The sequence below is a fragment of the Camelus bactrianus genome, chromosome 4, assembly GCF_048773025.1.
Source record: "Camelus bactrianus isolate YW-2024 breed Bactrian camel chromosome 4, ASM4877302v1, whole genome shotgun sequence".
Classification (NCBI taxonomy): Eukaryota; Metazoa; Chordata; class Mammalia; order Artiodactyla; family Camelidae; genus Camelus; species Camelus bactrianus.
The window spans coordinates 48,128,533-48,152,614 of record NC_133542.1 but is presented as its reverse complement, the minus strand read 5'-3'; the positions used below and the strand labels follow the sequence as shown (position 1 = coordinate 48,152,614).

The 24,082-nt window shown below is 36.0% G+C and overlaps 1 protein-coding gene across 3 annotated transcripts in view; it reads right to left on the bottom strand.

Moving 5' to 3' along the window:
* The window catches only part of NCBP1 (nuclear cap binding protein subunit 1), a 35,123-nt gene that overhangs the window by 1,540 nt on the left and 9,501 nt on the right, over window positions 1-24,082 (bottom strand). For 2 of the 3 annotated variants that reach the window (XM_074361867.1, XM_010953149.3), the window contains exons 5-22: window positions 22,794-22,901; window positions 22,316-22,437; window positions 21,365-21,434; window positions 20,272-20,487; window positions 18,027-18,124; window positions 17,221-17,284; window positions 15,622-15,732; window positions 14,837-14,901; window positions 13,447-13,509; window positions 13,141-13,215; window positions 11,129-11,232; window positions 8,721-8,843; window positions 7,688-7,790; window positions 6,764-6,857; window positions 5,824-5,927; window positions 4,019-4,133; window positions 1,008-1,136; window positions 262-375 (exon numbers count right to left, since the gene is read on the bottom strand). In XM_074361867.1, coding sequence (XP_074217968.1) covers window positions 262-375; window positions 1,008-1,136; window positions 4,019-4,133; window positions 5,824-5,927; window positions 6,764-6,857; window positions 7,688-7,790; window positions 8,721-8,843; window positions 11,129-11,232; window positions 13,141-13,215; window positions 13,447-13,509; window positions 14,837-14,901; window positions 15,622-15,732; window positions 17,221-17,284; window positions 18,027-18,124; window positions 20,272-20,487; window positions 21,365-21,434; window positions 22,316-22,437; window positions 22,794-22,901 — 1,878 coding nt within the window. The remainder of the gene's footprint in view (window positions 1-261; window positions 376-1,007; window positions 1,137-4,018; window positions 4,134-5,823; window positions 5,928-6,763; window positions 6,858-7,687; window positions 7,791-8,720; window positions 8,844-11,128; window positions 11,233-13,140; window positions 13,216-13,446; window positions 13,510-14,836; window positions 14,902-15,621; window positions 15,733-17,220; window positions 17,285-18,026; window positions 18,125-20,271; window positions 20,488-21,364; window positions 21,435-22,315; window positions 22,438-22,793; window positions 22,902-24,082) is intronic. The other variant, XM_074361868.1, reaches the window with a different exon arrangement.

The following is a 24,082-nucleotide window of genomic DNA, read 5'->3' as shown; positions in this document are numbered from 1 at the left end:
CAATTACTGTTCCCTTAGCATTTTCCCCCCTACATTTTGTATCACAGCTAGGATTTCCAGCAAAGATGGCAATTTGGAGTCTGAGTGAGATAGAGCCAATTTAAGCCTAAATATTCTGATGAGCAGCACTAGGAGCAAATGGATATGAACTAAAGGGATTACAGGTACGACATAACCTCCTGACAGATTTGATGAAAATGGAAAACGCTTGTGGCTAAGAATAGTGATATTAATATTATCTAATCAAAGTTTTACACAAACCTGTAAGAAGATCTGCTGGAGCCTCTCTATACAGTTCTTATACCACGGCGTTAATACACTGGTCCCATCAGTTTCACATCGTACTAAGTGCTCGGTCAAGATCATGATAAAACGCTGGAAATGGGGTACAAATTTCCAGAGGTGTTTGTTAGAGGGAGAATTTTATACTTCAGAAACAATCACATTTTGACCAAGAGACCTCAAAGGTACTGCTTGTTCCACTATCTTTGTGGCATGTATCCCTAGCCGTCACAAAATTAATACTGTCTGTGTAGAAAGGCAGACCAGTGACAACATGAATTAGTACATCCTTTCTGGCAATACATGAAGACCTTTAATGTCCAGATTACATATGCTAGTAATTTTTCTTAGCACCTATTCTAAAGACATAATCAGAAATGTTAACAGGAATGTGTACACAAAAATATTCATCAGGAAGGAAAACAGTCATCTAACTAGATCAACAATTGGAAATAAATATGAAAGAGGTATTTAACAAAGAATCCCCAAGGTTTTTTTTGTTTGTTTTTTTAAAGCATGGAGAAATGCTCATGCAAGAACGCTAAGTAAACAACAGAATTTAGAGGTAAACATGGTTATCTCCAAATAGTGAACTCTATTTCCCTTGTAAACTTTTATGGTCTTATAAAAGAGCATGTATTACTTTTATGATTAAAAACTATTTTTTTTAAAAACTAAAGAAATGTAATTTTCTTTGTACTTATCAATGTCCCAAGCCAAGATACCTGAAATATGACAAGGAAGAGATTCTTTTGTTCACTCTGAGCAGATTCCACTTTTTCCTGCAGTCTTTCTATTTGTTCCTCAAGAGCCCCATCTTTCCTGTCACTGCTTCTGTCGTCATCATCACTTCGCTACAGAAATGCAAAGGAACAAAAGGAAACCACCATTTAGAATTCCAGTGTATTAAATCCCATCAAGTAAACAGAAGAGTTTTACTGTCTCTGGTCAAATGCTATTTGAAGACTTGTATGCTACAGTAAAAGTACTCCTGTCCCAGACACACAGGCGTACACCCAAAGTCCTGTGGGTGCTTATCTAGGTCAGGGAAATTTAGTGGTACTTATCTTGGGTGACGGCGGTAGGAGTGTTTGCAGAAGTCAGTTATGCCTTTTACAAGATAGCCCATTCAAGGAGGAAACGTGTCATGTTTTCCCTCCATTCAAAATGAAAACAGCTTTGAGCTCCATGGAAAACATACAGTTGATTGTTACTCACCATAGTTATGTTTTATGAAATTGCCATGAACCCTGAGTTAGTGAATGCTGAGCCCCTGCTCCTAGAGAAAATACAGGGTTAGGTTCTTGGGAGCCTCTTATCACAACATGTTCACCAACTGATACACAAACCTTGTCTGCTGTGTGTTTCTGTTTTAAAGATACATATGTCTAATAAATAATTATATACAGTAATTTCTTTATACCAAAACACTAGCTGAGGGGGATTTAACATTTTTCTGACCTTGAGTAACGTAGCCATAAATTTCCTTGGCTTTCAGCCCCACAAGAATGTTGTCCACTATGCTTTTTTAAAAAATTGGTCGTCATCTCATGAATCCACAAATGTAGTAGCAGCTTCTCCATCTTTTCTGTCACTTCATCACAGACTAGATGTTACTTTTAGTACTTGGGAAGCAGCCTCATGTACAGACTGGTGAATCTCCTCTTCCCTCTTCTGGATGTATGTGTGACACTGCTGATTCATGAACACTGAACTCAGGGCCAACAGCACAGTAACTCATGCCTGAAGGAAGCTTACCTAGTATGTACTTTTCACATCAAGCACATCATAGCCTTCCTGTGCTTAGAAACACTAGACAGCCCGCAGCCCTAGGCTTAAGGGTCATTTTAAACAGTGAAATCAACAAAAAGCCCAGCACAAACATGAAAAATGTAGCACTAATATACCACAAAAAGGACACTCTTAACAGTATGAGAAGTGAAACAGAGAAGGCAGTGTTGTCTTGTTCTTGTTTGACCTCGGCTGGGAACAAGCCCACTGGGCAGCTCAAATTTTTTTTTGCTGCTCAACAAATGACTGGGAAAGCACTTCATTTTGTATTGGGTTAACTAATAAATTTTAGACAGAAGGTAATTTAAAAAACAAAAAAAGAACCTGCAAATAATGAGGATAGATAATATATCCTTATAACTGTTTTTCTTAGTTGACCATTGGAAAAACCAACAGCATTGGTTTTCAGTCACTAATACATCACTATGTGAGCAGCACCAACAGGGGCACCCTGCTGATCTTTCATCCCCAAATGGGCCATACAGCAAAGCTGGGCAGGCCCTCGTGCAGCTGAAGAGGCTGCACATCCCTGAAATAATTCAGAAATGGCTGTGACTGACATAATAAATCAAAGCAGACTGTTCCAGACCCTCTGCTGGCAACGATGGACTCAGGACACTTCTGTTAAGCTTAAACAATTCCCTACCAGCTTACCCTGAAGAACTTCACAGCATGTGCTTAGGTGTGGGGTTTTCTGGTAAGGCGCAAGAGACAGGCATGATTTTACAGATAAAGAAACAAGCTGAGAGGTTAGATAACTGGTGTCACACAGCCAGCAAGTGGCAGAGCCAGACCCTGACTCCAGGTGTGTTATGTACTGAGGTCCTTTTAGCAAGAAGGTAGGCATCATCAAACCTAGAAAGCTTATTAGTTCCTTCTAGAGAACACTACTGGTAGGGCCCCAGCTACGCCAGCCTCTTCCATGCTGCAAGCAAAATGTTTCTGTTTTTCATTTCTGCTTTTATCTTTAGCACAGCATCTGTTACAGAGTCTAGGCAATGGGGTACACGTTTGTCTTTTCCTAACACTACACTAAGGCAAGGCTCTAGAGTACCACTGCTGATACACCTTCTGTGATGAGGGAAACGTTACGTAAATCTGCGCCGCCCTCACAACCACCACTAGCACACGGAACTACTGAGCACTTGAAATGTGGTTGGTGTGACTAAAGAACTGAATTTTAAACTGCATTTAAATTTAATTAGCTTCAAGTTACACATTGCTAGTTGTTACCATACTGGATGGACACCACATACCTAGAGAACAGTGCAGCCTGAGGGAAAGCCCCTGCAGTTTGTAGATGTATAAAATGAGGATGACACTGTCTACCCTGCAGTATTTTAGATCTGTACACACGTATGTCTATGTGGAGAGCAGCCTTCGAACCTGCTACAGGTTCATGTAAGTCATTAAACTTGCTTTCATCCTCTAGTAAGCGCGTATAACACTGGACAATACTGTCCTGACAAATACCTGCACGGTTTTGCTAAATCACAGCACACAGCAAGCTCACTGCTTCCACCCAAATGGCTACAATACTAAACCTATTAACATGAGAAGTACTCTGCAGGCCTGGGAATGACTACCCCACACGCCTCACAGTACTGGGGACTCGGTGAACACCGAAGGTCTTCTCCCTCTTCCCCTCCTGCATCAGAAACTCAGAAATACGAGTGTCCTCCTTCCTTCTCTTCCCTTTTGGGAAGGCAAACATGAGACTGACCCAGAGACAGTGAAGTATGGAAAAGGAAGGTTTGCGGCTTCCTAGGCAGGTTCACCACGCAGGGTAACAGCAGACCCCCAGGACCTTCCTCTTCCCCCTCTTCTACAGACAGCTCTGCAGTGATGCGGTCTCAGAAAAAATAAGTTCCCATCAAGGTAATGAATATTCTCAAGAGTTTCTGGTATACTGTCTTTGACCATTCACAGTGGACACAAGACTTACCCGTTTGTGTTGTCTTGCAAGTTTTTCTTTAGCTTCTTCCAGCTCTTTCTGGATCTTCAGAACATGTTTGTTCATCTTACGAATTGTGGAGTGCAAGATTTCCCAAACAAACAATCTTAAGGTAATAAGACATTTGGTTACTATTTGTCACACTACACTTGTAGAAAACGAGATCTCTCAACTTTCATAACCTACTCATTCTTAAGGTCTGACAGAGTCTTCTACTCTTTAGGCAGAATAAGTCACATTTCTCCAGCAGCACGAGTGATTTTACTTGTACTGTCAACTGTGCAAGCTTCTAGTGCCACTCATTAGAATCAGGTGACCTTCCCGAAGGTAGTACTGGGTTCTTGTCATTTTTCTTATTTCCATCTCCTACTAGACACACATAGAAGGTATGTGTACATACTCAACAAAATGGAAACCAGAAAAAATACTAACATTAGGAACAAAAATATATTTTTCCCTTCTAAATTTAAACACTAAGTATTGGAAATTTCTTGAAATGGAAACCTAACCTAAGGCTCATTTCACATGCTTTATACTATTTAGCACAAACTCAGCCAGTTCTCTTAGAACATTTAAGAACCTCATCAGTTGATAACTGTCAACTGTTGGGCTTTAAAGAATGAGCTATTTATGTCATCTACTTTCTCAGCAAATTGTAGGTGCTTTAAAATGTCTGTGGCATAATTTTTTTTTAAAGTAGCTTCTTTACTACTTTTCTGTCCATAAATTAGATCTCATAATCCCCTAGGATATACAGCACAGAAGACTGCTTCCTTCTACAGATTTTGATCTGGATCATGAAAGTTTAAGTGGAAGATAATAAAACAACCTGTTCATAAAACTCAAAGTCTACGATGTTAGCAGACAGGATAAAAAAGCAGAGTACTTTAATTCTGGAGAGGGTGGTCAGGGAAGGCTTTGCAGAGTTAAGAGCTGCAAATGTAAACCACTCAGGATAATGGCTAATACATACTTGGGTGATCAGTTTTTTTGAGATTTTATAAATCTGAGAATGTCTCTGCTGCCTTCATTTGTGAATGCCACCTTCGCTGTTATGATTATCTTAGATCATACCTTTTTGCTACAACGATTCAGTTTATTTCAGACTAGTGTCCCCTGCCAATAATAGATATAATGAAGACGACAAAGGTTTTGATGGGTATTTGTCTTGTCTTTTGTTTCCTGTTTTGTGGCAACTCTTGCTGTCCCAGTCCCGATCAGTTACAAAGCCTATGGACTCAACTTCATGTGTACGATCAAGCTTAACAAAAAATCTCTTTCCTTTAGGGGGAAATGAATCTACAATGAATCTTCTGTGTATTAAATCTAGGATTTTTATGACTGAGGTGAGACCTCTCTCCCTCACAGGCATCCAGGTGCCCACTAGGCTTTCCTCAATGCTTCCCTGATGGTCACTTAATCTACGGTGATGTTATATGATTTCTTCCCGTTCCTGGTGTGCATTTCAGGTGCTCAACGGAGCTGGAACTCTTGCCCGTGTCCCACTGACATACAGCCTGATCTTCTCCCTCAATAGTTTGGATCTTTTATAAGCATTTCTACTTGACTGGTTGAGTCCTAATTCAAGTTACTCGTGTGTCCCTAAGAGACACTGCAACCTAACTGGCTGAATGTCTGAATGCGCAGGAATCTTTGCCAAGTGCAATCCTATCAGATTGGATCATTACAAGATTAATATCAACCTGGTTTGCACCAGAATTTGGAGCTCGTGTCTGAAAGACCACATATAAACCAATTCTTAGAAAATACAAAATCTGTAAAATAATCCATATTACCTAGTAAAGTCACGAGATAGTTCTGAAGAGAAGATCCAGTTTGCTACTGCAGCGCAGTCAACAATCTGTGTACGAATCATCTTATCTACTAGCACAGCAATCATCTACAGTGAGGAAAGAAGAGTTACTAAGGCAAATCACACTTACATGTAAACCACAATAATCCCACTGCGACAAAAGTAAAATAGGAGGGCTGTGAAATTCATTATGAGTGGTTATTGAACTGATCAATTTGACCATTAGATCCTAAGATTTATTTTGGCTTCTGCTTGGCTCCGGTACTTACTCTAAGAATACAATTAACACCAATAAAGATGGACTGAGCAAAAAGACACACTGAATGGGAACACTTAAATTGTTTTTTAATTTTAGATGATATACACAAAAATATATAATTTCCATTGAATCTTAAAATTAAAAAATACGTTTCATTATGAAAGTCTTAAATATATTCTGAAATTTGAATTCCTCTTTATAATAATACATGGTATGAAAAAATATATTGAAGTTTGAGAAATCTGGAGCTTATCTGTAGAAACTGGATAGACTAGATAATTATTTCCTATCCAATTGGACAATCTTCCAAGAAATAAACATTCTTACTGTTTAAAATGTGTTGAGGTATTATAATCCCAAAACCAATTATAACACTTGCTTTTTAGAGTGACTCAAACATTAGTACTTCCACAACACTAAAATCACAGATTTTATTATGCAAATTTTTTAAGCCCCCTCCTTAATAGAGGCACTGGGGATTGAACTCAGGATCTTGTGTATGCCAAGCACACGCTCTACCACTGAGCTATACCTCCAACTCCCTATAGATTTTGAAACTATTGTATGGTCAAATTTCATGTTTTACAAACTAAAACAATGATATTAATTGCCTTATTATTATACCTGTACAATCAGTACCTCAACATGTGTAGTCAGTTTTTACCTGTGGATGGTTCCGCCAGACCTCAAACATGACTCTTAGAACATGTAATTTTCCTTCATCACTTTCAGCTAGGGTTTTGAAGACTTCATGAAACCTTTTGATAGTGGGGGAAAAATACCACATATAACCTTATTCAATAAGCAATTTAATGTTTTTAATGCCCATACAATGTTATTCAATTTACAGTGCAATATATAAATGCAAAATAACCAAACATTAACCATTAAGGATATAAAAGGTATGATTAGGAATTTGTAGTTTGTATGCAATTTGTCACAAAATCTTAGGAGAATTACAATATACTATCACTAGCCTAGGATTATAGTTTATTGTGTATCTAAAAATAAGTGATGGCTAAGGAACTATCTTCAAACACGAATGCAGTATTCTGACTGCACCTTCTCTGGGAATCTTGCAAGTCATACAGTAACGTGGAAGTTGAGATGGGGTGAGGAGTCCAGTTTCTTTGCGTGGCAGGAGGAATACCTATACGTTCTTTCTTCTTTTAGACTGACGAGTTAGAAAGTTCTGTCTTTAGATGCCAACCTCTGGGTGGCTCCCCAAAATGTAGCCAGCTCTCGCTTCTGCTTACCTTCTTTTAGGAAGACACTTAGACAGGGTTCTTGACTTCTTACTGTATATATGACTGTCCTATGGACCCAGGTTTTCCACTCATTTCTCTAAAGGTCTATACAAAAAAATGTACATTCCACACATATTTGCAAACTGTACATACAGACCGACAGGAGCTGCAGGATGGTGGTTTTAGCTACCACAAATCAAAACCCATTATGTCAAATTATATGACAATACTATTCATATCTTCATATTCAACAATTTTAAGTAAAAATTACTATACCACTGGTATTTACCAAGCAAAGTTCCAAACCCTCAAGAAAAGGTGCATGTTCTGATTGCACTTACTTTGCAAGAGCACTGAAGGAGTGGCTGAACGACTTGGCTGCTAAGTGTAGCAGAGTCTGTACAAACACCTCTATTTTCAGTGGGTTAAAACTGAACCCCTCATCTGAAAAATAATCCACAGTTAAGAGAGTCAGAAAAATGTTAAGTAATGTAATTCTTTGGTCCTTCACCTGAATAACTAAACAGATGGCACACTCACATCCAAATACTAAGTCAGATAGCAATGTCTTTGAGTACTAATAAAAAACAAAAGGCCATTACTGATATCAAATATTCAAAATATAAAACTAAGTATAATCTTAATTCTTAGTTTTTGGGGATTGTTTCCCTAATTCTTCCATATGATCCATTTCTTTTACAAATACCACATAGATTTCCTTCTTCATATCTCTCCACGTGGTGGTAAGATAGTAACAAAATCCCAGCAATAAACAATGCAAATACCAATAATGTTTTATTTTTGATTAAGCCATTTTCTATGCTTATGTACAAATCTAAAAAAATTTCCTCGCAAATGGTTACCCAGTTGTCTCCGCAGACTCTTCTTCTGTTTTACTGATTAGTCTTTGTTTTAGTTACCGTAGTTTTAAAAAATATTTTAGTATGTGATAAAGCAAGTCCTTCTCATCACTTTTGGTCTTATCTATTTATTGACGATAAACTTAGAAATTATTTTACAATTTTCCCATTCTTGCCCAGAAAAAAATCTACAGATTTTGGTTGGAATCACACGGTAAATACTCAGTAAATGTTAAACATTATTATTATAACAGCTTAATTTGGACAGAGCATCCAACTTTATAATACATCAAGCCTTCCTGTGCAAGAACCTCTCTAAAGTGAGGAAGCAAGGAATGTTTAAGGGAGAAAATACCTGGGTTCTAAGGAAAACTGACAGGCTGGACAGGCCAAACAAATACATTGCTTTATGAGTATTCTATGAGATTTAAGAGGAACTCATGTTCCAGAATTACGTTTATACTTTAACCTGACCCATACATAGTTCCATTCAAGAAATATTTAATTCTGTTACCATCATCATCATCCTGGTTAGGATTTGGTACATCTTTCAGAATGCTGAAGATTTCATCATTCGTTGCTTTACTTTTAAAGGCAACAGCTAAACAGAGGGCAACTGAATGTCCAGGAAGAGAGTCTAAACACAGAAGGGGGAGGAGGGCAGAGAGGAGAATTAGATCAGGTTTTAAGACGATTCTCACAAATAGTTTAGTAATTGTGAAACTTAAAAAAAAAAATTCTTTTTTTAAAAAAATAGGATATTCTTTATCCCAAGATCAGTATTTAATCTATATAAAGATAACCATATGTGAAAGTTTCATTTAATAGGCCAATGGTTTTTCACTTAAAATACAGCATAAGAGAGAACTCTCACCTCAATACTTCCTTAAGAACAATTAGCTAATTGTAGTTCAGAGTATAAAGGGTACTGATCTTCCTCAGGAATGAGGGGTGAGGGGAAATGTGGATATAGTTGCAATTGTTCTTTGACAGTCCTCAAATCCCTAGGCCTCTGTAAGCTGAAAAGCCGAGAATCAACTGTATTTCTTTCATTTTTGTCAATGTACCCTTCCTCCTCCTTCTTCTTCCTAAGACAGTGGAAACTAAGTTTGAGTTTGAACAAGTAAAGGCTGCTAACTTAAGACAGATTTTTTGCTTTTCTCTTTTGCTGAATCCACATCCTTGAATCTACGCTAGCCAGATGCTCATGGGCTGTGACTCCACGAATTTACCATTGGTTACTATCTGTCGAGTCCTTGTATGAAACTTGTGCCAGTATATACTGTAGGGCATCACCAGAGCAACTGGAAATCTACATTTAATGTAACGTGGACAAAGAGGTAACATAAAGGCAATCCTGACATAGAATATGAGTGAGTAAAGTCAATTACAACAGGTCACATGTGCTGTGTGCTTTTCCTTGAAAGTGAGAGAGAAAGTAAGTGGGAGAAAAAAAAAAAAAAAAAGAATCCCCTGCTGTTAAGGAGTCTACATTCTACATGGGGAACCAAGATATTCACATAAATAGTAGCCGGAGAGCAACACAAAACTGGCTTGCTAAAGGCTTAAAAAACATTGATACGAGTGGAGCTTGGGCTAGACCCTGAAGAGAGAACATGGATTAGAGACAAGAAGGGCTTCCCAGGACCGGGTAATGGCACAAACAAAGGCAAAACCATGAACAAGCAGCACGGAAAAAATAAAAAGGAAGTGGGCCTGGCTGGAGTAGAGGTCCATCTGGGAAGAAGTGACATACACATATAACAAAGTAGAAACAACTGTTAGGAAGGCCTTAAATGTTAGGCTGAGTTATTTCTGTGGGAAAAAAGAAAGCTCAATGTTTAACAAAAGTCTGAACTCTCTGATGTCAAAGACTGTATCTTACCGTCCTCTGAGGCAGTACAAAGCAGAAATCAAAACTTGGCACTTACAAGTGTCACACCAAGCTTTGCTCTTTCAGGAAAACACAGTGGCTGAGAGCAGGACTGCTCAGCTAGTAAGCCTGGATTTGAGTCTGGGCTCTACTGCTCAAACAATCTCACTCTGGCTTCACCTCTTTGAAGCCATTTCTTCATTATAAAATTGTTATAATAAACATACCTATTTTTCAGAGTTGTTTTAAGGATTAAGTGACATAATAACATAGGAAATGTACTTAACATTAGGATCAACTGAGTTTATTTCAAGGAAAGCAGGTATAGTCTGAGGTGCAGGTGGAGAACCAGGAATGCAGTATGAGAAAGCAAGGGAGTGCGGTGAGTATCAAGATGCAAAGACATGAAATGGGAAGCTCACGGAGGAGCCTGTTCAGTGCCATCTGAAAAGACTAACTTGGAAAAACTCCATACTTAACTCTCTACTAGTGATCACCAATGTACACCCTTACCTTCATTAAGTGGCATATCAAATTATAGTCCCCCTGATTTACAGTGCAAAAAATGATGTGAGCGAAAAGTAGGAAAAGCATATTTAAGAATTTACTTCTAGAGACACACTGCTGGTCAAAAGATAGTTATGTGCACCTATGTTCCCACACCTGAACTGTTATCAGATGAAAATCAATTCAAGGAATCTCCGCTGCCATGAAAACCATACATTTCATTTTGATAAGTTATGGTTCTAAATTCATCCTGCTATACTTAGTAGCACATTTAAAATGTTATAGATATAAAACTAAAAACAATATTAAGAAAAAAGAAAAAAGTTTAAAGAAATAAATAACTAAGTATATCACAGTGAATCTTCAAAATGAGTATCAGGGGAAATAAAACAACAGTGGCTGGTGAGCAATCACTTTTCAAACAAAATATAAACCTAGTAAAAGGAAAAGTTCACTTTCTCCACCTTAAATAACTGGCTTCAGAGAATACTTCCATCAGTACTTTCTAAAAAGGGATGGATTTGTTTTATTTTATTACTTACTGCTACTTTCATCTCCATACTTGTAAATGCAGGTTGGATTTGCAGGACATAGAGCTGAGAAGGTAGGAGGGACAATATCTAATATCCGCTGATGGTAAGACAACCTACAATACAAATAAGAGCCTCAGAAAATGTCATTCATCAGTTCCATTCTTCAGCAACATCCAACTTACCCAGAAAGTTACAATCTCCAACACCCTGGACTCAGCTGACAACCAAGAAGTAAAAAGGGAAAACAAGTTCTTTAAACTTTTGTCTAGGCCAGCACTTCAGAACTCAAGTCTTCTTCAAAACTTACTGGTTTGCACTGAGATGTGGGCCAGTGGGTCCATGAGCCTGGTGGCCAGGAATACGGGGTGGTGATGATGGTGGGGTGAGGTGAGGTGAAGGAGACAGTTTGCATAGTTGGGAGGCTGGTTATACTGCAGCAAATACTTATTGAGGCTAATGAAAGCCAAGTTCCTTAATGCCGAAAAGGTATCTAGAAATCATGGCAAAGGGGAAAGCTAAAAAAAATGAGATGCTCGGTTGGAACTAGAGGGATACACACACTTCAGTAGACATGAAAGTTATAGACATGCCTATATGCATGTGTTTATGTGTGCAGAAGTATATGCACTACCCTTGTCCATCCAGAGGGCCTAGACCAATGATACTCCAATAGCAATAAGCACATCAAATGTCCAGATCTTGGTTCCTAAATATCATACTCTACTACTAGAAACTCAGACTAGAGTAAATAGATGACCCCAGGGAAGGGGCAAGGAAACACAAGATGAGCCCGGAACATCGTGTGCTAGAAATAAGGAAATGCTCAATGAATGGAGGGGGGACATTAAAAAAAAAAAAAAAAAAAAAGACACAGGAGCCACAAGGGACTCCCAATGGCCAAATAAGGGACAATTTGAGCATCAAAATAAATAATGACAGTAATGAATTATAACCCCCTGAATGAAACACATCCATTAGTCCCTACTAATATATAGACCGAGGAATTAATAAATGGGTGAAAAAGGTAAGCTCTTTCTTACAATAGAATAATAACTAATAAAAGCAGAAAAAATAATGTAAAAAGAGACTCATCACAGTGTTGGCAGATAAAGGTAGGAGTTGTCGGTGGAGGTGTGATGAAGAATAGGATATGAGTGTAACCTCAGAATATCTCCTTCAAAATATTAATCAACTATAAAGGGAAAGCTGGTGAATTTAAGGTAGAGAAGCATGGCAAACACTGATATGGCCATGTGATCATTTCCAGTGGTGGGATAATGCAAGACTTTGAGTCATGAGGACACATCAAGGAGACACAACAAAATAAGGCCTACATTCTTTAAAACTGACAATGACACGAAGATAGAAAAAGAATAATAGCTATTGAAGATTGAGGAATCTGAAGAAAATGACAACTAAATGCTACACATGTTTCTGGATAGCATTCTGGACCAGAAAGGAAAAAGACATTTTTGGGATGGCTGGCAAAATTTTGGCAGCCGCCGAGTATTGTATAGTAGTATCACTGTATGCTGGTCATGTAGAAGAGTGTTTTTGTTTTGGAGGAATATACAATGGTCTGATAAAGGATGACAGGACATCATATTTGCAGCTTGTTTTCAACGGATTCAGAAAAAGACTGATATAAAGAGTACATACATACAAGGACTAATCATTAAAAAAAATGTAAAATGTTAACACTAGAGTATCTAGACGAACATGATACAGCATTCTTTGAACTATTTTTGGCAACTTTCCTGAAATTTAAAATTATTTCAAAGTATGTTTGACAAAAACAAAAACAAAACCAAAACTTTTTGGCTTAATTCACACAGAATCCAGACGGCATGGTTGCCTAGGTTTTTCTGCCTAAATCTTGATTAAAAACTGAAAAGGAAGAGAGGCAAGTACTTGGATTTTAAAAATGATATTCTGGACACACATCACAAATGCAGAGAAAAGAAAAATTCCTTCACAGAAGTTAGAAGACCTAAGCTAAGGAGAAAACGCAAAGAGCTTACCTCATACATTTTTCTAGAACTTCTCTTACAAACTTTGGTTTGGGACTTTCAGGATCTTGAGTAAGACAATCTGACCTAATGAGGAAATATAGTTTAAGTTTTTATACATCTCACTATACCTAACTTGTACATAGCTACAAATAGTTCCCTTCCATCTAAATTTCATTTATCTATATAAACATCAAAAATAAACTAAATCTTTCAGACTGTGAAGAAGATTGCTTTTATGCTACAGTTTTAATTAACAGTTTTTAAAAAAACTACGGTAGACTGTAGAGAAAAGAAAGATGCAATGTAACCACTTACCAATCTTCCCAGCTCCAACGGAACTGGAAGTTACTTAGATGATGGGAAAACCAATTAATAAACCTATACAGAGAAGTAGGGTGAGGACAAAAAAGGATGAATGGTTGCAATTTACAACAGGTTACATAATCCTTCAGGCAAATAAAACCATATTTTATAGTTAAATAAAAAGCACACCTCTCTAGTTACAGCTGTGTCTTCTCCTGCTACTTGCCCTTTTTTGTACAAATTCTGTAACTCATCTTCTACTTCAAAAAAATAAGTCTATCTCACTCCTCCCAACAGTGCTATCCTTTTTAAGTGAATAAGAGATATGATTTGAGTGCCTGTTTTGTATCAAGTACCTTATATATGTTTATATAATTTAATTCTCACAACAACTTCTGAGGAATGTATTACTTTCCTTATTTAATTGACAATAAAACAAACATAGGGTGGGGAAAAAGAGGTTAAGAATATTTTATAAACGGAGGAGCCAAAGCAGTCTCTCATCACCACACCATGCCCTTTTCACCACAAACAAAAAAATACACCATTGAAGTTCCTTTTTCCATTAAAAATATTTATCTGATCTCTCTAACTAAAAAGGGATCACCTTAGTATTCTGCATAATGTTATGAAATTTGTAAGAGCCCGATGCTTGAATGAATGGCATAATTGGGATACTCAATACAACTGGAGGTTTATTAATTAGACTGGAGAAAAAACTCAGCACTTTCTTAAAGTAAATCCCTCATGCATCTATAATTTCAATCACTGAAATTACTCAAGATAACAGGTCAACAAAATAGGATAGCCCTTACTGATAATTTTCAAATATTCCATTTGAACAATGGACATGATAGATTATAGAAAATGTTCAGTATCTGCCCTGATCTAATTTGGGAAACTGACAGAAAACTCAATATGGTCTTTTGTACAAACTGAGTCTTGAAGCTATAGTTATACAGAAGCTAGCTATTTCAGAAGCAGATACTAACTATAAACAAAAATACACATGTTATATATATACATATAAAATAAATGTACAGTATTAGACTCTGCTTTTACATATGGGTTAGAATAAAGCCTATTTTAAAAGCTTACCTACCCAATTACAGAGGGAAAAGTATAACCACACCAAGGCATCAAACTAGTAAACAATGAAGGAAATTAAAGAAAACCTCAGCGTGGGCATCATTTCATACTGGAAGTCAGACGAGAAAGTGTAATGTTATATTACAACTATGAGTTTTATATTTATATAAAAGATTATATTGAGGAGGCAGGAAAGAAAAACTAACTTGGAAAGTATTAAAGAAGGCAAATGTTTTGCTGATCAAAATCTTTTATAAAGCATAGGGAGCAGAAGCTGCTAACACTCAGTATAGAAATAAGGCAAGTACTATACCTGTCTACGCATGTAGTATTCATTGTGTCCAAACGCATATATAACATTTCAGTTGCCTGTGCAAGCTGTGAATTTCGGGATAAGGAAAACTATTCTCTACTCTCCTTGAAAATAAGTTGTAATAGAAAAATAAGTAACATTTCCTAGAAGTCTGTATAACAACTAATAATATTGAGCATCTTTTCAAGTGATTGATCTTTGAGGATCAATGATGTACATTTGACCTGAACACATCCATGAAATTAAGATAATGAACATTTAGATCACCTCCAAAATCTCTCCATGCTCCTTTGTAATCCATTCTCTCTTCTTCCCCTCCTCATTTATGCCCCCAAGCAAATACTGGTCTGCTGTCACTAGATTACTTTGCATTTTCTAGGATTTTGTATAAATGGTATCATTAGCATGAATTCATATTTGTTTGGCATCTTTTACTTAACATAATTATTTTTTAATTCATTCATGTTGTTGCCTGCATCAAAAGTTTATTGTTTTATTACTGAGTAGTATTCCATTGTATAAATACAACAAAATTTGTTTGTCTACTGATGTATTGATGGATATTTAATTGTTTCCAGTTTCAGGTTACTACAAATAAAGTTATGAACATTAATTCTCCTGGATAAATACTCAAGAGTAGAATGGCTGGATTGTATGGTACATGTAACTTTTAAAGAAATGCTAAACTGTTTTCATGAAGTGATTTAAACCTACAAGCAAAAATATTTAATAGTCTCTTAAAGCAAGGCCAAAGAGAGTATGTTTAAAAACAAAGGAAAGGATACAACTTGGGGTAGAGAGCCAGGCTGAAGTTTGCACAGTTCAATGAGAAGTGTTGTGTACATCACATCAATGTGAGGGGGTGCTGGAAGTTGAAAGAGTTCTGCAAAGATCACCTACAAAGGAAACATGAGTCAGAACAATTCAACAGCTATCTATGCACTTCTACTATGAGAAAGACCTCAATGTTCTAAACGTCAACTCTAACTCTATGGCATCCATAATGAAAAAAAATTAATTTTTCATCTTTAAAAGTATGTTTTTTAAACACAAAGATCTCTAATTAAACACTGTAATGAAGATTCCTATTTCTATAACTCAAATAGGACTATGCAAAAATTAATGCTTATTTGATACTCTCCGAAAACTGCAATTAAATCCCAAGTTTGGAAGTATCATTGTTAGTTCAGGGAGGTACAGTTTACTGGGGGCTCAAAGACCCATCAGTTTCATTCCTATAAGATATAAAGCCCTTTTTAGACTCTAAGCATGGGAACAGAAGACAGTCTAGTCATTCTACACTGCTACTTGAAATCTTTTTGGTAGTCCAAAACTTCTTTGCCATGCTCTTGTTCTGAAAGCTGTTTCCATTCTTTCTATAATTATGGATCACCTACCTAGAATCCTAAAGCCTGGTCTGCATTCCTTCCTCTCACTCCCATCCCCCACACTTCTGTACTTCATTCTGATGAATTTCTAAACATTTTGAAGATTTAAAAATATAACTTACGTTTTGCATTTCAATTTTCATGTCAATGAGTCAAGTTCAAAGCCTAAGCACAGTCTCAAGTTTTATAAAGACAGAACAGGTGCAGTACTTTCAAGAAAGCACACAGGCTCAGTGTGAATAAAAAGTGAATCAAATAATGCATAGTAACTGCTCACGTTGAGTATTTTTAACATAAAGGAATAATGCAACTGACAGTTTGACCCATCTGTCAAGTGAAAACACTGTTTTTTTCGCTCTTTTGATTTCTAAGAATAAATAAGGATTCACACCTACCTCTACCATACAGTACAGGAAATAATATACTGGTCAGGTATATGTTAGTAATAAGAGGCCAGATAAACACAGTTAAAGATAGGTTATCTAGGGAGGTAGGGGTGAGTACAGCTTAGTGGTAGAGCACATGCTTAGTATGTATGAGGTCCTGAGTTCAATCCTCAGTACCTCCATTAAAAAAAAAAAAAATATATATATATATATATATACACACACACATACATACCCACACAGGTATTTGCCTAAAAATACAATATTTTAAAGTATTTAAGCCACTTATACATCTGTTAAGTGGGCAATGTACTGACAGTTAGAAGTAACTTACATTATCCATGGTAACTACTCATGAAGATAATACTAAATAAATGAACTGCAGGCAACTCAAAATTCTACTTGGCTACTGTTCTCAACCTCCTCTTTTCTCTTAGCCGCTAACATGGCTAACAGAGCACCAAAACTGAAAGCGATTTCCTCTTTGCTCTGATAATTTTCAGTACCTGGTAAGTACCAAGAACAACAAAATAGACTAGGAGTAGATAATACTTCAAAGTCAACAGAAAGATTCGGAGGCTTAGAAACAAGCTCCATGTGAAATGCTTACCTCAACTATGTGGTAGTTCAAGGGGATCTTGTTCTTCCCAGGATAGCTCACTAGCTGTGCAGCACTAGAAAAAGTGTAAGTGAAGTTTAGTGAGTTTAACAGATACACAAAAAATAAAATAAGCAGCTTCAAAAGCAGTGAGTTTAGCTACAAGGAAAGGAAATCTTTTCTGAAATGTTCTAGATTTCAGTTACTTCACTTAACTACAGCACATATTATTTTGTCTACCACAAGGAAACTCTTTAGTGCATACAAAACTCCTTAAAAGATCAAAAGGAGTGTATGTAATAATACTAGGAAGCATATTCAGATCTACTAACTTAAAAAGTTTTATAAGGTAGACCACTCTCCAAATACTACCTTCTTTTCCACCTTAAAAATCTAAACCCAAACTTTCCAAGGGTTTAGAAAATATTTAAAATCAACCTTTCCAAAGCTTGATGTCTAACTATTAGAAAACAGAGCAAAACCATTAGTATTCATTTATTCCCGCAACATTCATACTGAAAATAGCTTGCCATTCAAGTTAATTTGTCCACAGCATATGGCAAATATCCACAGAAGACAGCAGGCATCATACGCATATTGCTATAAAGCACTACCGTCTGACACAGAACCCAGAAAAGTACTATTTGAGGGTGAAGTGCCTCCAGAAAGCAAGTACTTGTTTTAGAAATTGGTCTTAGCAAGACAGGCATCAGGAGGACAGGAAGATTTTCTTACTCTTAACATACACTTGTCTCTTATTAAATCATCAAAGTCACTACTTCTTCACTCTAATAAAAGCACCATGAAAAGACTCTTACCAAGTCTTCCTTTCCTTCCAGTGGGACTTAATGATGCAGTGAAGATTCTCTTCTATTACAAATCTTTCCACTGAATGACTCCCTGGCATTACAGGTCCCTAGAAAGAAAACCAAATGTACCTACAACAGACCTACACAAAATATTCTTTTTTCATTTATTCAACAAATATTAAGAGCTTATTATGTTCCAGACACCGTATTGGATGCTGGGGATAAAAGTTCCTAAATGTGAAAGCAAATTTCATTGCTGTGTTCACTTATATCTACAATAGAATTAGAATGTCAGCTACAGTGTTTCTTTTACTACACTTGACACTGTACTCTCATTGCCCACTTCCATTCTTAAATGAAGCAAATAATTTTTGTATATTATTAGCCTTATACAGTTTATTTTTTTTAAACCATGGAAGTGGATTACTTCCGTAATAAACATGGAGGGAAATTTTTATTTCAAACACTATGTAGACAAAAAACTCCTGTATGCATTGGGAAAGATATCCATACTATGTTGTTTTAAAAAAGGTTAAAGAACATTATCTATATGATATTGTTTACTTAAAAAAATATGCATAGCAAACAGGTTCAAAGAATTTACTGATATTATTATTATTTATTACTGTAGACTCTTAATGGTGGTGATTTTTACTTTAATCTTCTTTATAATTCCTAATTAAAAAATTTTTTTTGGAAAGGCCAGAACAAAAGAACTAAATCCTCTTCAAACATATGTTTTGTATATTTATGCTCTTCCTACAAAGGATGACAGGCACATTACAGAGGCAATATCAATTAAGTACAAATAGTAGAGGAGAAACAAATTTTGAGGTCCCGTTCTAATGTTTCCCTTGCACAAATAAATACCTAATCACAAAGATTCTATCAGTCTTATTGTAAATTAGACTTTCAATTATATATACCTAATTAGATCATTACATAATGTTGACTAAAAGCTTTTTATTATACATGGAATATGGCAAGTGGGTAACAAGTTATAATTTCGTATATATAACCGATTATCCAACAACTTTTTACTTTGGGATAGAGTCTACATACACTGAAATTTCACTGGTCATACGTAATTTTCCATAGGACAAAAGAGAGAAGATAGGGAAAGAAAACTCAAATTTGACCTTAGGTGGTGATATTAGTTCTTAGGCCAGTGGTTTTCAACAGGGGGCAATTTTGCCCCTAAGGGGACAGAGACATTTCTGATTGTCACAACTGACATTTAGCCTCTAGATGCCATTGGCATCTATAGAGTTAGAGGCCAGGGAAGCTGCTAAGCATCCTACAATTCACAGGACAGCACCTAACACAAAGGATTATCCAGCCCCAAACATTAATTTTGCTGAGGCTGAGAAATTCCACCATATGCTGAGTAGGATGCGCTAAGCAACAGGTATGGGACTTCAGCCAGGCAAGCTTCTATTCAGAACAAGTCCAGTGATCAAGTGCTTGCTGCTTGGCTATTAAAGTTAAGATAGTCATTCAAATGCAAAGGTATAAAATAATTAAGGCATAATTAAAATGTAAGTTTTTATACCAAATGTTAATATCATAATTATACATTTTAATTGCTGAAGTATAATGGCTATCAACAACTTGATCTCATAATAAAGCACATATTTAAGAATTATAAAGTCTGCTTATACTGATCTTTGGGGTTTTTTAATTAAAATACTTCATACTATTTAAAAAATATAATTATATAATATAAATAAGACAAACTGTTGAGGGTTAGAGAGATGAACAACGTCTAAAACTGGGTATTATTCTTAGAAAAACAGCCTTATTAAGAGTAATAGCTAATATTATTGAGCACTCATCATTTCACATACTGTTCTATGCATATATGTGTATTAATAATTGAAACCTCATTACAGTTTAATGAGATACATACTATTATTATTCTATTAGGAAACTAGGGTAGAGAGGTAAATAGCTTACCCAAAATTACACAGCTAAGATCTGACTAAACCAGGATTAAAACCCAAGCCAATCTGGCTCTCAAACCTATGCTCTAAAATTGTACACTGTGCTCTTAATTCATACAGGCTAAATAACTTCTTGCATGATGAGGTGATACTATTCACTGAGTTAAACTGTTAACTTCACTGCCACTGACCTTAGATAATAAACAACTCAAAATTAAAATGTCTCACAGGCACAATTCAAACAAGATTAAACCACAAGTACAATACAACATAGGCCCTTTGAAGGACACTTCTGTTGGTCACGCATGTACCTCGGGATCATCCGTGTAATCAAACATTCTGAAGATGACCCTTGGCATCGGGTACATGGAATCTTCAGTGTGAGGAGGTGGTGTGAAAGGAGGCAGATTGTGCTGCAGTGCTTCACACAGGATACTGTCAAAGGCAAGATAAGGTCTTAGGATGTGCCGCTCCTGCCAGCGATCCTTTTTCAATTTCTGAATCTGGGCCCACAGGCAATCTAAATACTAAAGACAGATTAATTTTTAATAATTAATAGATTTGGGAGGCTAGACCAAATAACATTTTGACTAGGTAAAACCAAAAATCACTACCTTCTAAAATACAGGATACAAAAGTAAGCTAACTTATAATTAAACACAGTGCAACAGAATAGTGCTAAGTTTCTGTTTTTGTTTTAATTACTTTATAAAGTCTGTCTAGGGCTATTCCCTCTTACATTTTTCAAATTAGGCATTTAAAAAAAAAAAAAAAACCACATCAACTCTACAATATCAGCAACCCCACAGAGTAGGGAATGTTTCAATGACATTCTTTTTTTTTTTTTTTAATTGAAGTGTAGTCAGTTACAATGCTTCAATTTCTGGTGTACAGTATAGTATAATGTCCTAGTCATGCATATATATACACATACTCATTTTCATATCCTTTTTTAAAGGTTATTCTAAGATATTGAATATAGTTCCCTATACTACACAGAATAAATTTTCTAATCTTATTTTTATATATAGTGGCTAACATTTGTAAATCTCAAACTCCCAAATTTATCCCTTCTCACCCCATTTCCTCCAGTAACCATGACTGTTTACTCTGTCTGCAAGTCTGTTTCTGTTTTGTAGATGAGTTCATTAGTGCCCTCTTTTTCCTTCCCTTTTTTTTTTTAAGATTCCACATATGAGTGATATCTTATGGTATTTCAATGACATTCTAACATTTATTAAAAATCCACTATATGCCTAGAGCTATGAGGAGCTGAACTCCTGATACGAAATGTAGAAACCTAGCTAAGGTATACAAATGGAACAATGTGCCAGTATCTCAGAGAAGAGAATCTACTGAAGAGCCAATTGTGCTTGTTATCACAAGAAACTAAAATCCTTTTACCTCTTCCTGTGGATGCGGTTTCTCAGCAGTCCATACTTGTAGCATGGGCACATGAGTCTTTTGGCGTCTTCTAAAGATAAAAATGAAAATCTACATTTAAGTTTTTAAAGACAAGAAAATATGTTCAGTTGCTTTCATTATTAATAAAATGCAAATTAAAGCAGTGAAACAACATTTTAACCTATCAGGTTGGCAGATACCAGAATTTTTGATAATGTTACCAAAATTACCAAAACGTGGGCAGTTTCAAACATCACTGGCAGAGGGCTAATTGATATAATTTCTTGAGAAGAGATTTGGAAGAGTGTAATCCTTTGGAAAACAATTTGACTAAACTTATCAAAAGTAAAATTGTTAACACACTTCAGCCCAGCAATGCCATTTCTAAGAATTCACGTCCCCCACAAACACATTTGCACATGTACACAAAAACACTATGTACAAGGATATTCACTGAGACACCGTTTACAAGAGCAAAAGACTTACCAAAGCCTCAATGTCTACCACCAGGAGACTAGTTAAAGAAATTATGGTACATTAAGAGTAGAATACTGTACAGCTATTAAAAAAAATGAGGTAGAGCTATAAAAGCAGGTGAAGAACTCTGTGCATACTGGACTATCATTTGGATTAAACTGGGAGAAGAACATATTCAAATGTTAGGGTATTCATACTCATACTGTCATTCTTTTGCAAATATCTATATATTATTTAAAAACTACAACTTTTGAAAAATATAAAACATTAAAAAAATCTATCATTTAAAGGTAGCTTAACATAATGAGAAAGTAGATTTTTATCTCTAGACTTTTACTTTGATTTTTAACTTAGTAGATATTAACAATATCCAAAGAAGTACCTATTAATGGATAGAAAATGAAAGTTATAACAAAATTATTCTGGAAAAACTTAAGGGGACACAAAACCATTACCATGCTGCTGTGCTCTTACTTAAGATAGCTTTCAGTGTTGGCAAAGATGCGGTCCATCTCAGCATCTTTCTTTTCATACAACTCCTTTCCAACCCAGGGCAAAGACGACAGAAATGTATACACATACCAATCCCTCCGCACCTAAAGAATTTTTAAGAAGGTATGTTTAAAGTAAGTGCTAGTGAATTTTCATTCATATTATATTTATCCTTGAATGAAATCCTCTGGACACTATTTCATAGGACGTAAGGAAGACACCTGGCTCATTCAGAGCATTTTTAGATGTATTAGCTTTAATCTTACTAGACAGAATCATCTGAACTAACATACAGATGTCAAGAGAACCCACAAGTATGCCAGCTGACTTAACTTTTAGATATTAAGAATTTATAACATGATAATCTGCTGTTGATCTTTTGTCTTTTACTACTAAAGGGTTACTAGTGAAAAATTCCTCGTAGTATATGGACAAGATTTAGCACAAGGGGTTTTCTTACCTGAGGCACATCTTCTTCCTGAGTTACACTTACAAAATTTTCAAACATAGCAACCATTGATGGGGCAGCAATGACATGACAGTTTACAAGATCAGATAAAAAACGGACCTATTGGGGAAGACAATTTCTATTAAATCTCAATGTCCTTTATAATAATTATAAAATAAGCAATCTTGTAATGGTTGAAACCACAGGTCTGAAAACCTATAGCCCAAGGGCCAAATCTAGCCCACTGCCTGTTTTTTACACAGCCTGCAAACTAAGAATGGATTTTAGATATTCACATGCTTGGAAAAAACCCCAAAGAATATTTTGATTCATACAGTTTATATGAAGTTAAATTTCAGTGTTCACAAATCAACTTTTACTGGAACACAGCCACGCTTACCTGTTTACATATTGTCTATGGCTGCTTTTATGCTATAACAGCAGAGCAGAGTAGTTGTGACAGAAATTGTAGGAAGGACAGGAATCCGTGAATTTATGGCTTTGCATTTATACTAGACTAAGAACCTAAACAGTAATATTCTAGCTACTGTAACCAATAATCTTTTCTGTTTGGCTGTGAAAAAATTTTCACTGGACCAAGGAAATGGAAATTTCTGAACAGATACTTATTGGGTGTCTTTTGTGTGCCACTGCTGTCCCTGTCGTATGGGAGCTCATAGTCTAGTGGGACAAGAACAATTTCAACCCAAAGGAATGACTCCTATGCTAAAAGATAAATAAAAAAGTGCTCTAGGAACAGGAGCAAAGGGAGTAGGGGAAACATCATAAAGAAGGTAACAACAGGGCTAGGTCATAAAGAAGAGTAAAGTAGTGCTCAAGTGGAGAACAAGAAGAGGCTTCTAGGCAGAGGGGTTTAACAACAAAGTGTGTCCAGGTACCTGCAAGTAATTTTGATATAGTTGGAGGGTATGGGGGAGGCAAGGACAGAGAAACATTAAACCACGAAGGGTCAGGTTTAATGAAGAATCTGGACTTAGAGCCTGATGGGTGTCCAAACTCTCGATTTTGCACTCAGTAGAAATGAATTTGATCACATACCTTCAAGACATAGATATTTATTTATAATATATATTATATATAAAAAACTTATGTTTATATATTTAGTTTTACACGTATATATTTATAATATATATTAATATTATATATCAATCCATGTGTTACATATTAGTAGGGCTTAATTCCATTTCCATTTGAGATAAATAAGAATTCTTATATTTCCTTCCTGCATCATCTTGTGCACCAGGCTGTGAAGACAATGGGAAGGAACTGAGGTTTTTCAC